The following is a 14552-nucleotide window of genomic DNA, read 5'->3' on the forward strand; positions in this document are numbered from 1 at the left end:
TATTGATTAAATGTGGCTTTTAATTGTTTCAGGGTACGTCATATATTAAATGTGACGAGGGAGATCGACAATTTCTTTCCTGGTACTTTTAATTACCTCAACATCCGTGTATACGACGATGAAAAAACCGATCTTCTTAAACATTGGGATAATACATTTAAATATATCAGTAGAGCTAAGGATGAAGGTTCCAAAGTACTAGTTCATTGTAAAATGGGTGTAAGCCGGTCTGCATCCGTTGTAATTGCTTACGCTATGAAAGCGTTTGATTGGAACTTCGACAAAGCAATGAAACATGTCAAAGGGAAACGAACATGTATTAAACCAAACAGTAGTTTTGTATCTCAATTGGAAACATATCAAGGTATTTTAGATGCAATGAAAAATAAGGAAAAGTTGCAGAGGTCAAAATCTGAAACCAATCTTAAGTCTCCCGGATTGGTGTCGAAAACTGGCTCACGAATCATGGAACCGACGCCTTTAATTCAAGCTTTGTCAGGCCGATACAGAGGTAGGCCTAGATCCTGGTCACCGGATACAAGATTGGCTTCTCAACTTCTTCCACCTACATCAGTATCACTAGAAAATTTAGCACAAGAGTCTCGAAATGTGTTAATGCCATGTGCGAACGGAAGCTACAGCGTATCGCAAAATCGAATAATGCGCATAAAAGGCGATGGAATTCCCAACGTGAAGCATATTGTGAATGAATTGGAATCTCAAGCTACCAACGAGAAAAAGAATCCAAAAGTTCGAAGTAATTTAAAATTAAATTTAAATAATCATAATCAAGATTTCATTAGGTTTTCAATAGGCGATAGTTCATGTAATGGTTCAGATTCTAAAAATAGTGACAAATCATCGGATATAAGTGAATCAAATTTCCGGTTTGAAACTCTATATCACGGTGATTCTATTCAAAATATCCTACAATCAAAGCAAATTATGGGCAAAACAGAAACGTGGGATCCCGGAGAAAATGGTTTTGATTCAAATAAACTTTGTTATGATGATGAACACAGTGACAATAAAGATGTGAACGAAATTATTAAATGTGATAGTGGTGTATTAGACTTGCGTGCCAAACCTAGACAATCTATTGATCTATTTTCAAAACAAGTGGATCGTGTTTTCGATAAAGAAGAGCAACAACATGGGTCGGAAATTATGGATCAAAATGGCTCTCCACTCAGCCGACAAAGTTCCATAAGTTCTTGTGATAGTGCAGTAGTTATAGAAAAACTTTCTCGTCATTCTTCTTGGGGTTCATATGACACAAAACCATCAAGAAATTCATCGTGGGGTTCGTATGACGAACCTTGGCATTTGGGAACTGTTAAACGCACTAAGCAAAAACTCGAAGAAGGGTGTTCAACGAAGAGGATTTGCCCCGATGCAGATGTTATAACTTGCAACGGCGTCAATGAAGCAGTGAACAATATTTTGGTGCACAAACTTGTAGCTCCCACCTGTGATTTAGACATTATTAATGAAAACTATGAACAAATTTGTAATAAATCTCTTAAATACAATAAAAATGCTAATGGCAATAGTGATAGTGTAACTGGTAATAAGCAAAAAAATGATAAAATGAGTGCCATATTAAAGGAACTGGATTTAAATAGCGCTGATGATTTATATTGCATTCAAAAACGTGGATCTCTATATTCTCCACTTTCTGCGAGTGCTCCAGTCGCCTCATGCATAAATATGTTAGATAGGCATTCATTTAATTCATCTTCGAACTCGGTCGGCAATTTAACCGCGATTAAACCGATTGATGCAATAAACTCTTCTGTTTTCCAAATGCCAAAGCACAAAAACAATTGGTTAAAAATGGACAACACCATAGCAATTAGTAAAAACACATCTGGCATAGTAATGAATCTAAAAAATAAGTTCGAGGCCAATTCAAATGCTAAAACTGATCTCAAAAATGCATCAAACGTTGATATTGGTACCCAAAATAGTTGTACAAACTCAAATAATAATAATAAAGGTCGAAGTCTTCCATCGTCGCCCGTTAGTGTTCATATTGATAAGCAAAGTCAGATGGAACACGAGTCAAATGTAAATAATGTAGGACAAACTACTTCTCTAGAAGACTTGTCTGTTAAAGTTTTAGTTGGAAAGTATGACAAAACTAAAAGTCAACAGTATAATAATAAAATTAGTTTGAGTGAACCGCCTGTTCCTTTAAGAAAATCTAGTTTAAATCGTGATATAGACAATAAAGCACAAAAACAACAATCTATTCCATTTTCAAGAAATTCGGTGTGTGGTACCATTAAGAACTCCTCAGCTGCGTTGAGGCCGCCCGTAGCACCTACCGTGGTCGCCATGTCTGCTAATACTTATCCCAACAGTATATCAGTGTTGAACAAGCCCCAAAAGAAGCAACTGCAGCATGGAAAAACGCATCCTTTAACAAGGCTAAGCAATAATAAATGTCACACAGCAAACAGATGCAACAACACTGTCTACAACACCATGTGAACATTTCCTATCAGTATTTCATTATTCAATTTTGTGCCTCTTCTTGAACCATTAATGTTTCCTTGGTTTTTCACTGCTTTTTAACAACCTAATTAAATATAATTTCTTATGATGTATTTATTTGCGATTTAATTACACGATATGTATGTAATACCATATCTGCGATAAATTGGATGAATTTTTTAATGCTGAAATTATATACGTACTATGTTAAAATTTCATCACCACAGTGTAATATTGTAATGTGTCATGCCGATGCGATATCTTGTGTTGTGGTTGTTGACAAATGTTCAATAATCAAGAGCAATGTGAATTTCTTGTGTTCATAGACCATGCCGTGTTCTCTGTAGTGTATTCAAAACTTTTGTAATTTGAATGGCGAGATATATTTGATTACCATTGGAACATGTATTTTTTGTTATGTTTATATCTAATATGTAGCGCATAAACCGCAATATTTACAATACATATGTATGTATTAAATTCAACGCAAGTGGACTTTTTAAAATACATGTGTAATTTTTGTTACTTTAACAAGGTTAACACACAGTTTGTTGCGTCTAATATTTTCGATGAATATCACTCGATTTTCTAAAAAAATAAATATATATATATATATATATATATATATATATATATATATATATATATATATATATATTTACATATATATTTAATATTATAAAAACAATGTTGAAACCGTATTCATATTTTGCTGTAAAATAATTGATGAAAGCATATATTTTTTTTAAACAAACATGTTAACGTTGCTATAATAAACGAGAAAGAAGCCTATACCAAAAAGTAATATGAAATCCAATTTAATATTTTTTATTTAATAATGTTGTATCCTATTGTAAGTAAGTCAATGATTAACATTGAGAAATGTATATTTTTTTAGTTTTGATAATGGCTGTCGAAAAATCTAGTCTATTTGTATGTGTAAATGTTGCAGCCCAATTTTTTATTAATTGCCAATATTTTCTTAATTTGAATTCGTTTGTTGGAATCGATTGATTCTTTGTGAAACGTGATTGTGAAAAGCAGCTTGTCATCGGAAGTAGTGTTCTGCTTATTTGTGCATTTGAAATAAATATTAACATTATTAAATATAGTTAAAATCCTAATTGTAATGTACACTCAAAAGCAGATTTCGCTAATGGAACTGGAGTACTATTTAATTATATTTACAATATATACAAAATAGCAGAAATTATTCAAGTAATTTCAAATTTTATGATACGATTCAAGCTTTGAGACTTTACAAAATTAATGATAATTTTATGAACTACATTTAACAAAATTGTTTTTTCTTTATCTAATTACATACTAATGATTTTATTGATTATCTTAACCAATAAAAATAAAAATTGTCATAAAATTTGAAACAAGTTTGTAACTCAAAATTGGATCAAAATTTGAAATTGGCTTACTACTTCATTTGTGCATTGCTAAATTGACAATTATTGATAATGCTGCTTAGCAGTAAAAAATGACGACTGTACACTGCAAAACAAGTTATGAATTAAGACGATGAATTTGTTGCATAAGTAAAGAATCCTATGAATAATTTCTCTAATTATTTGACCAGTAAACCATTATGGAGTAAGTGTATAATAGGAAATGTAATTTTTAGTTAACGAATTTAAGCGAGGAAAGTTAAATATATATTATTTTTATTGAAAAGCCGGTTTCGTCGATCGTCCCATTTGATGCTGCTCAGAAATTTAGTCCCGGCTTGTGTGTATTATTGTGATTAATGTAAATTTTTGTACTATAGTTTGTATAAAGTATTGATATGATTTTGCTTTGAAAATAAACTGGTTGTTGTTTTCACCATTATTTTTGTCTTTTTATTTCCTGCGTTGACTTTAAATCCTGAAAAATTCGCAATGCTAATTCTTTTGATATTATTCTAATTTAGGTTAGTCAGTTGAATAGTGATATTTTTCATTCAACTAGAAAATTCACAAAATCAACTTGAATGAAAATTTATTGATAATTTATAAGATATAATCAGATAAAATAAATATCAACTCTTTCCATTTTGTAATTTTCCATTTGTAAGCTATAAAATGAAACTCGATCGAATTGATTAGTGCAATCTTATCTTTGAAAAATGGGAAATAAGAAAATGTCTAATATAAGCCAATTTTCACGAAAAGGTAAGTAGAGGAAAATAAATTCTCAAAGAAGAGACTTCAGCTATTGACTTCTTAAATTTTAAAGATAAAAAAATGACATCTGCAGAAACCTAAAGCATCAACAATCGTGCTCTTGTTCATTGCTAACATTTAGCAACACAACTTTTGACTAAATGACCCGCTAACTTTTTCCCCACTAAGCGAATTTGTACTCGTTTGGCTATGTCCACACTACCGATATTTACGAAATTTGCCATTACCAGTTCCTAAATAGCAACCACAAGTTGTAATATGGGAACTGGATATTGAAAATTTCGTAGATATGGGTAGTGTGGACGTAACTTTTTATATTGACGTATGGCTACGTCGACACTACAGATATCTACACCCGATATTTTCGAATTTTCCATATCCAGTTCCCATATTGCAACCTGTGGTTGCTATTTATGAACTGGTTATGGAAGAATTCGTAAATATCGGGTGTGGACGTAGTCTATGGTGAATAAAAAAAAATTCCAGAATTTATAATTATATTATTTTACATTAAATGCCAAATATATGCGAATGCTTTATGAAGAAATACATACATATATGAAATTTTATTACTAAAAATATTGCATTATATTCGGACTAATACGGTGTATTTTTGAAATTCGAAGCAAAACATGTTATTTGATACAGTTTCATACAAAAGATTCACAAAACCGTTCTAAAAAATTGGTCGATTCAATCTACGCTCAAAACCAGCGTGAATTACATTGCGCCCATCAGTCAAGATGCGAAGAGATGGGCGCAGTTTCGCTGCTATGAATTACATTCGATAAATCGGTGTTTACGCTTTTGTGGTATGGGGGCGACAGGCATGGAATTATGGTTTTGAAAACGACTGTTTAACATGACGGGTGGGAAGGAGGTATAGTAATAGCCATCAACATGATCAACTCGGTTCCTACTTGCAGGATGGCTATCCAAACCCGATATCCTGAATCCGAGATCCTAAAATCCTGAATCGAGGTCGGTGACCTCATCGTGAGAATTCATATAGGGGGGGGGGGGGGGTTGCAGAGATTACTCGGGATGTAATAGCTCGTTGACCATACCGGTGATCAAATGCAGACAAAAATAGCATGCATATGCACTATACTGGGAGCCCTGCAGCCCATATGGACGGCAAAAATAGCATTGTAACGCGACGTTTTCCCATCGTCCCATAGGGCAACACTCGCCCTTTATTTCGAGTGGCCACCCAGGGAAAAGCTATATAGGCGCACGCGCATGTGGCGCGCAACTCTTACACGCGAACTCCCGTCGAAGAAAGATCTCTCCTGTGCACGTCTCCAGGGGGAGACGGGGCCCAGAGATCCACCGCCATCTTGCTGAAGAACCGCCGCGAGGTCGAGTGTAGCATCACTCCCTCCCCTGAGTTCCAGCCCAACTTCCCCTGCATTCCTCACGCTGTTTCCGGAGAAACCTCAGCCGTGAGACCGACGAGGAAGCTGTTATCTACAAAGACGACTTGCAGTCAGGAACCTCCCCGACTATATACATTTATTTATTTATTCTAAACAGACCATTGTGGCATAACAGGAATTCCTAAAGCGCCACAATGGTCAAAAAATATAACACAAAAAAAAAAAACAAAATAACAATTAAACATAAACATAAATACATCCATACATAAACATAAAAAATAGCATTTAATAATAACAGATAAAGTAAAAATATCAAATAAAATATAGCATAAGGAATGCCTTGCACCTACAGCCAGTTTCAATAAATACGTAAGAAACAACTACAAATACAAAACATCCCTGTAAGGCCTAAATGGAAGAGAGTTAATCAAAATTTCACTCATAAATTATTTATTTATATAACTATCCCAAGGTTAGTCCACGTTTCCACCTAACTTGACTCTTGGAAGAATAACGACGTATAACGCCCTCTGCATAAAGACGCGCATAAATCCGTTCATTACAGCATGTATTTGTACTATAGTGGGAGGGCTGTCGCCCCGCAGCCCATACAGACGAGCCGCTACTGGTAGATTCGAACAAATGTCGTAAGCTCGATTATAAATAAACAATGGTAACATAACGGGAAATATTGTAAATGTTTATTTGCGGAATGTAGATAAGTAGTACGCGGCGAGAGCATGGTCGCCATTTGGAGTGTTTGTATCGGCGAGGGCGGGACGGGGCGGGGTGAGGCGAGCGGGGGCGGGTCGTGCGGCAGCGGCGTGCGGGGAATTCCGCTACTGCCGTCTGCCGCTCGCGTTTCCAGCGCGAAGAGCGAGCGTCGTGAGGCCAGGAGCTGGCGCTGCAGCCGGAGCTGGAGTCGATTCTGACGCTGACTATCCGAAGATGCCCGTGGAGCTGGTCTCCGTGTCGGGATCGCCTTGCGTCGCCCCGCGCCGTCTGCCCACCGACCACGACGGCTCGCTGCCCCTCAAGACCCTGCAGGACAACTTCCCAGGTACGCGCTCACACCCACACCCCCACACCCCCACCCACACCCACACACACACACGCACACATAACCTCAAACCCCACCATCGCTAATTGGGATAATCGGGAGACGGGGTGTGTTGTCGCGACTTTGCGGTTGGCAGCCCTGATGCTGCAAATATAACTCGCGACCCAGACAGATGTGTCTCCTCTCTTCACCTCACCTCTTGCTCCCTGCTGATTCGTTATTGATTCTTCTCCATTCTTATTTGTTATGACCGTCTAATGACTTTTAGATAACCATGGGAATGTTCAATTATAGCCAATCCGTTATTTACGCAGAAGGCGTGCTAATTAAGGAGCTGTCACTTTTGAATGACGGAATGTTGAGTTGGGGAACAAATAATATATCATTTGTTTTGCCTAAATTTTGTTCCATTGAAAATATACTGTATTATTCAATTATTCAATTCATCGGTGTCAATATATTATGTATTGTTCATACTTTCCAGGGTTTTAAATTTTTTTCTGATTTTTTACCCCCTCTAATGGTTGTAGAATGTCAAAAGAATACTCATATAAGGAATTCTCGAGGTGTGAATATTTATTTGATTTTTAAATGCTTTTTATTATTACGAAATTATGTTCACAATACATCTTATATCTATTTTGGGGCTTCAATGCATCCGCTCTAAAATCGCCAGACAGATTAACGGACGGCTGCTTTAAATGCAATTCTCATCTTCTCGAATGATAGATTGCACATCAGATGACGGGTAACCTTTCGATGTTCACAGATGCAATTATTAAAATTGAGTTGGATCTTTCAGGCGAGTTTAATAAGTCAAGATTCGATAAGTTCCGATTCTTGCCTTATTAAACTCGCCAGAAAGATCCAACTCAATTTTAATAATTGCATCTGTGCACATCGAAAGGTTACTCGTCATCTGATGTGCAATCTATCATTTGAGAAAACGAGAATTACTTTTAAAGCTGCCGTTCTGTTAATCTGGCGATTTTAGAGCGGATGCATCAAACCCCTATTTTGATAGCTACTGATCTACTGATCATTTTCTATTTTACAATTTAATTTAATTTGGTTAGTAATCATAGTATTATATTATTCTAATGTTAATGTACAGCATAATAGGAAAAAGAGCTCAAAAACCTATTTACAAATCTTATAAATACTCATAATACATCTAATACATAATATTATTTAAAGACTCTCTAAAGTCGATGACCTAAAGCAGATTGTGTTTAGGTAATTTAAGAGGTGTGAATATGACTCGTTTCAATTATATGGAAAATCGAGTAAAAAGTTGACAATGCGATATTTCCGAACTAAATTCATTTATGTTTTTCTGTGTAATTCTTCTTACTTGCCGATTGAATATTTCTTCGCCACTAGATACGTATAAAAGGTACGCCCCATAAAAACTGGTTGTAAGTAATTTTTTCATAAAACTGATTCAACTCAAAGAACTGTCGACTGTCTGGTATTTATAAATTATATGGTACTAATCCATCATCTTAACCCTTTGAGTGCTGACGTCTTTTCTGTTGAAGCCCACCACGCTGAAAATTTCGCCAACATTTCCAACTAGAATTGTTTAGAAATCCAATAGAAAGCAGGTATAAAAATTGTAGCTAATCTAAACAAACCCTAGACACTACCCTGTGTATGTTCAGACTGTATTATATTTTGCAACAATAAAAAATAAGCAAAAGAAGTCTATTAATGAATGTATTTTTCCAAAACTAGTTCCATCTTCTTCGTTGTTGTTAAAATGTAATGCTCACAATCTAAATGCCAAGCCTTAATCTAAAATAATCAGCAGTTAGGGATTTCCATCGGTAAATTCTGCTATGGTTATAAATTCAAAAATTTCGGTGTAAACGAATCTTTGTAAGCGTTGACAATATTATTCTTAGATAATATTATGACAGAAATATTCTTCTGATAATATATAATATTTCTGAAAGAATCATCTTTCCAAAGACATGTTTTGAGTTAATAAGGCCACTGCCTATTTATAATTTTCTATGTATATATTTTAGAACAATTCTGAATAGGTGAAAGTATGTTACAAAGTTGAAAGTTCTGTATTACTTTCTGTTTCTAAATGGTATCTAAAATCAGCTACCAAGTATAAATATACTATGAAAGAAATAAAATGAAATGAATGTAATTATAATGCTAAATGTTAAGAATTCTTTAACAGATATTGATTTTATTTGTCTTTGTTCTAGGTTGCTGCGGTCTTACTTTTATCCATCCAGAAACAGATACAACACGTGGATTGAGGTTGAAAGATGGCTATCTTTACCCGCCTAATGAAGGATGGGGCTGCTATAAATATCTGTGTAGTTTCCCGAAAGAGAATGCCGTTGAAAATTCTATCAATAAGATGATGCAGAAGGATGCAACAGATCTGATTGTTTTAGGATTGCCTTGGAAGACCACAGAACAAACTGTTCGCGAGTATTTTGAAAACTTCGGAAAAGTCAGAAAAGTTTGGTTGAAAAGGGATGCCAAAGGTCAATCTAAGGGTTTTGCGTTTATTCGATTCGCAAATTATTACACCCAGATGCGAGTGTTGACAAAGAAACATACGATAGATGGAAGGAGGTGTGACGTATTGATACCTCATTCTAAAAAAGGTTTGCCTTTCAAAGTATTCGTAGGGGGATGTACGGAAGATATAACGGCGGACGATTTGCGTGATTATTTCTATAAATATGGGGAGGTGACTGATGTCTTTGTACCTAAACCTTTTAGACCATTTAGTTTTGTAACTTTCCTCGATCCCGAGATGGCGCAGAGCGTTTGCGAGGAGAATCACGTGATTAAAGGTGTTGCCGTCAACGTTTCAATTGCCTCACCTCGACATCATCAAAATCGTAATTATAATAATCAAATAAACCAAAATTTTGTACCTAACGATTACAAAGAGAATTCATTCAGAGAGCAAAGGCATCACATTGATTCGTTGCAAAATGATCACAATTTAAATGTCGATATGTTAAATTTTCAAGGTCTAACGTTAGGTAGTCAAGATTACGTAGATAGAAGTCAGAATACCAATGTGTCTTATAATAAGTTTGCAACAGTCGATAGGACCATAACTCCAGTACTGAATCAAAATATTTGGGGTAATTTTAATAATTTACCATCAGGTACGGAACCTGGAAACTATAATATTAATAATCAACAGAGTAGTTTTTCCAACAATACTTATAGTAATAATAATTACTTCCCTTGGTTACATCCGGGAAGTTTCCAAGGTCCTTCCAGTCAATGGAATCAACTACAGATATCTTCGCATCAGCATCTCTCGTGATATTACTACTTGCGCCATTGGCGATTTCTTTTAATCTTCTTTTATGTTTTATTTGTTGAAATTTATTTATTGAGATGGTTATATTTATATATTTATTTGTATGAGATAGAAAAATTGACAATTGTTGAATGATATTTATACGTCATGTGAATATTTTCTGTTTAAATAATTATCTCGCGTGCATTGTTAAGAATTTTATATTATTATAATATATTATATATACATATATAGGCGTTTTTGACGTTGGAGATCAATGATGACTATATAATAGAGTGGTGGTTGTTTTACGATTTGCAGTTTGTTCATAGTGGGAAGAGTACATTGAATTTATTTGTATTTATCTGTTTGTGAAATTTGTTTTTCGTACTTGATTGCACTGGCACTCAATACATGGTCTGATATATATATAAATATTATAACATATTTAGCAAAAGTAATTTTGTGTGTGCGTGTGCGTGTTGTGAAAGTTATATTGACATATAAAGGCTTAATATAAGATATAACGCTATTTCGTGAATAATATTTTAGAGGTGTTTGTTACAACTGTATCCATTTGTTATACATTTTTATCGGTATTGTTATTCTGTTTATTGAAGTATATAAATGTAATTATTGTTTATTTATTTATTTTTGTTCTGTTATTCATTTATAAATTTTATGAAAAATATTTGTATCAATGACTATGCAAATAATGATATTAGCAATAAAATAAATTTTATAATAGACTGAGGTGCTATTGAAAATAAAATGCATTTTTTACAATAAATCGATAAAAACTATGAAATGTTAATTGAATTTTTTACAGTATTACATGTTCGGTTGGAATTTCTTTGTGTGATTTGAACAAAATATAAATTCTTGCAAATGTGTCTCGATATATTTTTATTTTTTATTATGTTTATTTTTACTAAATGTGTTTTGTTTCCTACTTTTCAGTTGGGGATTTTTCTCATATGATGAAGACTTATTAAAAAAATACTAATTTTATGAATACATTTTGGTCATACATGCTCTAATATAATCAACTCTTATTACGTGATAGATCTGTTTCGCAATAATACATTTAAAATAATAAGGGGAAAAAAATAATAGAATTGTAAGAAGACAAACGCAGCACATATATAACGTTCTCTTTCATTTTTATACATTTTTTATCCTTTTCTTACTAAATTTACTGAATCGATTCAGTGTGTTTAAGAAGGCCCGACTATATTGATGCCTTGGTGCACAAATATTATATGTCCATTTTTGAATTTGTATACCACATAAATTACCTTGAAAGGAAAAACCTGAATTATTTCATCATCTACAAACATGAAATTCGATACAAATTTGAGAATGGACAAAATATTCGTGAACCAAGCCATCGATATGTAGTGTATTTCTGATAATGTGTAGCGTGAATGAAATACATGACTATTTATACTTTTAAGAAATTAAGAAAAATTAGTGAAGAATTATTTCCTTATATAGTATTATTAGTATTTATTCTTTGAATGCTGACCAACGCCGATCGGCGTTTTGCCAACAAGTCCATAGGCTTGAAAAACGTCGATAGGCCTTGTATTTTGAGCATGTACAAAGTAAACAAGAGTACTACCCGCTAAGCCTTTCCAGGTAGCATTGAAAAAAAAATGCATTGAACATTTGTCAATGTTTACAAAGACTGGTTTACACAGGAATTTCTGAATTTATAACCATGGCAGAATATCCTGATGGAAATCCCTAACTGCCGAGCATTTTAGATTGTGGCTTGGCATTCAGATTGTGAGCATATTACATTTTAACAATTAGTTTTGGAAAAATACATTCATTAATAGACTTCTTTTGCTTATTTTATATTGTTTCAAGATATAATACAGTCTATACACACCTTTACAAAACTCGAAATCCTCGGCGGTAGTTATTTAGGGTTTGTTTGAATTAGCTACAATTTTTATACCTGCTTTCTATTGAATATCAAAATAATGTTGGCGAAATTTTCAGCGTCGTGGGATTTCAACAGAAAAGACGTCAGCACTCAAAAGGGTTAATCGGTTGGGTGAAAATCAGTGGTGGCTCGTCCATTTGGGCTGCGGGGCTACAGTCCTCCCAATACAGTACAAATACATGCTATTTTTGTTGTCACATGGGCTGCGTAGCTGCAGACCTCCCAGTATAGTACATATTCAAGCTATTTTTGTTTTCATTCGATCAACGGTTTGGTTAAGGGCGCGATCACACAGCGAGGGAGCGGTATGCTATACGCGGGATATTTTTTTTAGATAGTTTTAAACACACACAAATTGTAGGTCATACCCGGTACGATACGCCGGATCTTACGGGATCGTGCGGGATCGGGGCGGTCTCGTTGAAATTCTATAGAATTGTTTATACTAACTTGACGGTGATATATAGTAATTCGTCGACCCTCGGACGACGCTTGACAGTGATCGATAACGGTGTATCCCATATTTTTTTTGACATCTCCTCCCAAGCTTCATTGCGAATGTTTTGGTCCTTATATTTTACGGATCTGACGTCATAGACACATTCGTACTGTCGCACAACTTCTATTAATTTTTCTGACATTATGAACTGCGATGTACCGATATTATGAACTGCGATGACCGAGCTCAAAAGACGAACTGTTTGCAGTCACCACTTTCTTGAGTATAAAAAGTATAAATAAAAAATACTTTGTTCTTGATATAAAATAAAGTAAAAATGGGCTCTCTTTAAACGAACATGTTATTGTATCGACATGTACATACATTCATACGGAAATGCATTCAGTATCAATTAGTTACAGTCCATATTGAGTGCACTATAGCCCTTTACGTAAAAAACATCTTTGTTCGTTTATCTGTTGATGGTATTAGGGATTTAAGTACGTATTTAGTTTTTGTACCAAAAAACTTGAGTCCATTGTCTAGTCATTTCTGTTTATTTAGTAACAATTGGTTCCGGTAAACAATTAGTGTACTACATAAAACCCTTTATGCTGAATACATCTTTGTCCGTGATCGCAGAGTTTGTTTATGAAAGTATCGAATGAGTATTTAATTCTTAAACCTACCCGGAAACATTAGTCAATTGTTGTTATAAACCGGACACTTGTTTGTCTATTTTTGTTAATTGTTTACTAATTAAGTTTAAAACTGAATTATTAAACAATAAAAGCTTGAAATCCTTAATGTAATTTGTATTTTCTATAATCTTATTATTCCGACAAGTTCTGCTATATTTTTTTGCAAATATGGGATACACCGTTATCGATCACTGTCAAGCGTCGTCCGAGGGTCGACGAATTACTATATATCACCGTCAAGTTAGTATAAACAATTCTATAGAATTTCAACGAGACCGCCCCGATCCCGCACGATCCCGTAAGATCCGGCGTATCGTACCGGGTATGACCTACAATTTGTGTGTGTTTAAAACTATCTAAAAAAAATATCCCGCGTATAGCATACCGCTCCCTCGCTGTGTGATCGCGCCCTAACGAGCTACTACAGCCTGAATAATCTCTGCAGCCCCCCACTATGAAATCTCACGAGCCGCTACTGGTGAAAATTGGAATCAAATAAAAATTTGAAGCAGAAAGTTGTGCGTGCTATGAGATAGTGTACCAAATTTGGTGGTTCTTAGGGCGGTTTCAGACTAGCGTTTTATACGCGCGTATAATCTCGTTTTTTGAAGTGCATGTAGGCGCGTCGTTTTCCATACGCGCAACTCGTACGAGCGTAGACGCGCTTATAAGCTCGTATTATCCATGTTGATACTAAATCACCACTACCGGTTCGAGCAAAAACGCCGGAATAAGCCCGTGTACGCGAGTCCGGTTTTTTGAAGCGCGAAATGTAGCGTGCGTGTAAGCGCGTATGCCGAAACGACGATATACGCGCAGAAAAATACGCTAGTCTGAAACCGCCCTTACTCGGAAAGTTTGCACAATGGCCAAGCAAATATTCAGCCTAATGTAAGTATTTATGCGTTGAGTATTATACTGAAACTAGTGTTGGACCCGTTGATTTCAACGGGTGGTTTCGAAAAGCAATTGAAACTCGAATAAAAATAAAGTTAAAGATATTGAATCGACTGGTTTCGGAAAGAAATTGATGCACGAATTACGAATGACAAAT

The 14552-nt window shown here is 34.8% G+C and overlaps 2 protein-coding genes across 4 annotated transcripts in view; both read left to right on the forward strand.

The window, feature by feature from the left end:
• The window catches only part of ssh (Protein phosphatase Slingshot), a 132460-nt gene extending 129371 nt beyond the window's left edge, over positions 1-3089 (forward strand). For 2 of the 3 annotated variants that reach the window (XM_077438294.1, XM_077438296.1), the window contains one exon: positions 33-3083. In XM_077438294.1, the coding sequence (XP_077294420.1) occupies positions 33-2496 (2464 nt within the window). In that variant the 3' untranslated portion in view covers positions 2497-3083. Of the gene's footprint in view, positions 1-32 lie in introns of all 3 variants that reach the window. The other variant, XM_077438295.1, reaches the window with a different exon arrangement.
• Positions 3090-6844: 3755 nt separating this feature from the next.
• Positions 6845-11297, forward strand: LOC143916653 (TAR DNA-binding protein 43-like). Its single transcript, XM_077437849.1, has 2 exons — positions 6845-7112; positions 9338-11297. Exons 1-2 carry the CDS (start codon positions 7001-7003, stop codon positions 10426-10428), a joined length of 1203 nt encoding a protein of 400 aa, XP_077293975.1. The 5' UTR covers positions 6845-7000; the 3' UTR covers positions 10429-11297.
• The last annotated feature ends 3255 nt before the right edge of the window (positions 11298-14552 follow it).

The sequence above is a fragment of the Arctopsyche grandis genome, chromosome 9, assembly GCF_051622035.1.
Source record: "Arctopsyche grandis isolate Sample6627 chromosome 9, ASM5162203v2, whole genome shotgun sequence".
NCBI classification, from domain to species: domain Eukaryota; kingdom Metazoa; phylum Arthropoda; class Insecta; order Trichoptera; family Hydropsychidae; genus Arctopsyche; species Arctopsyche grandis.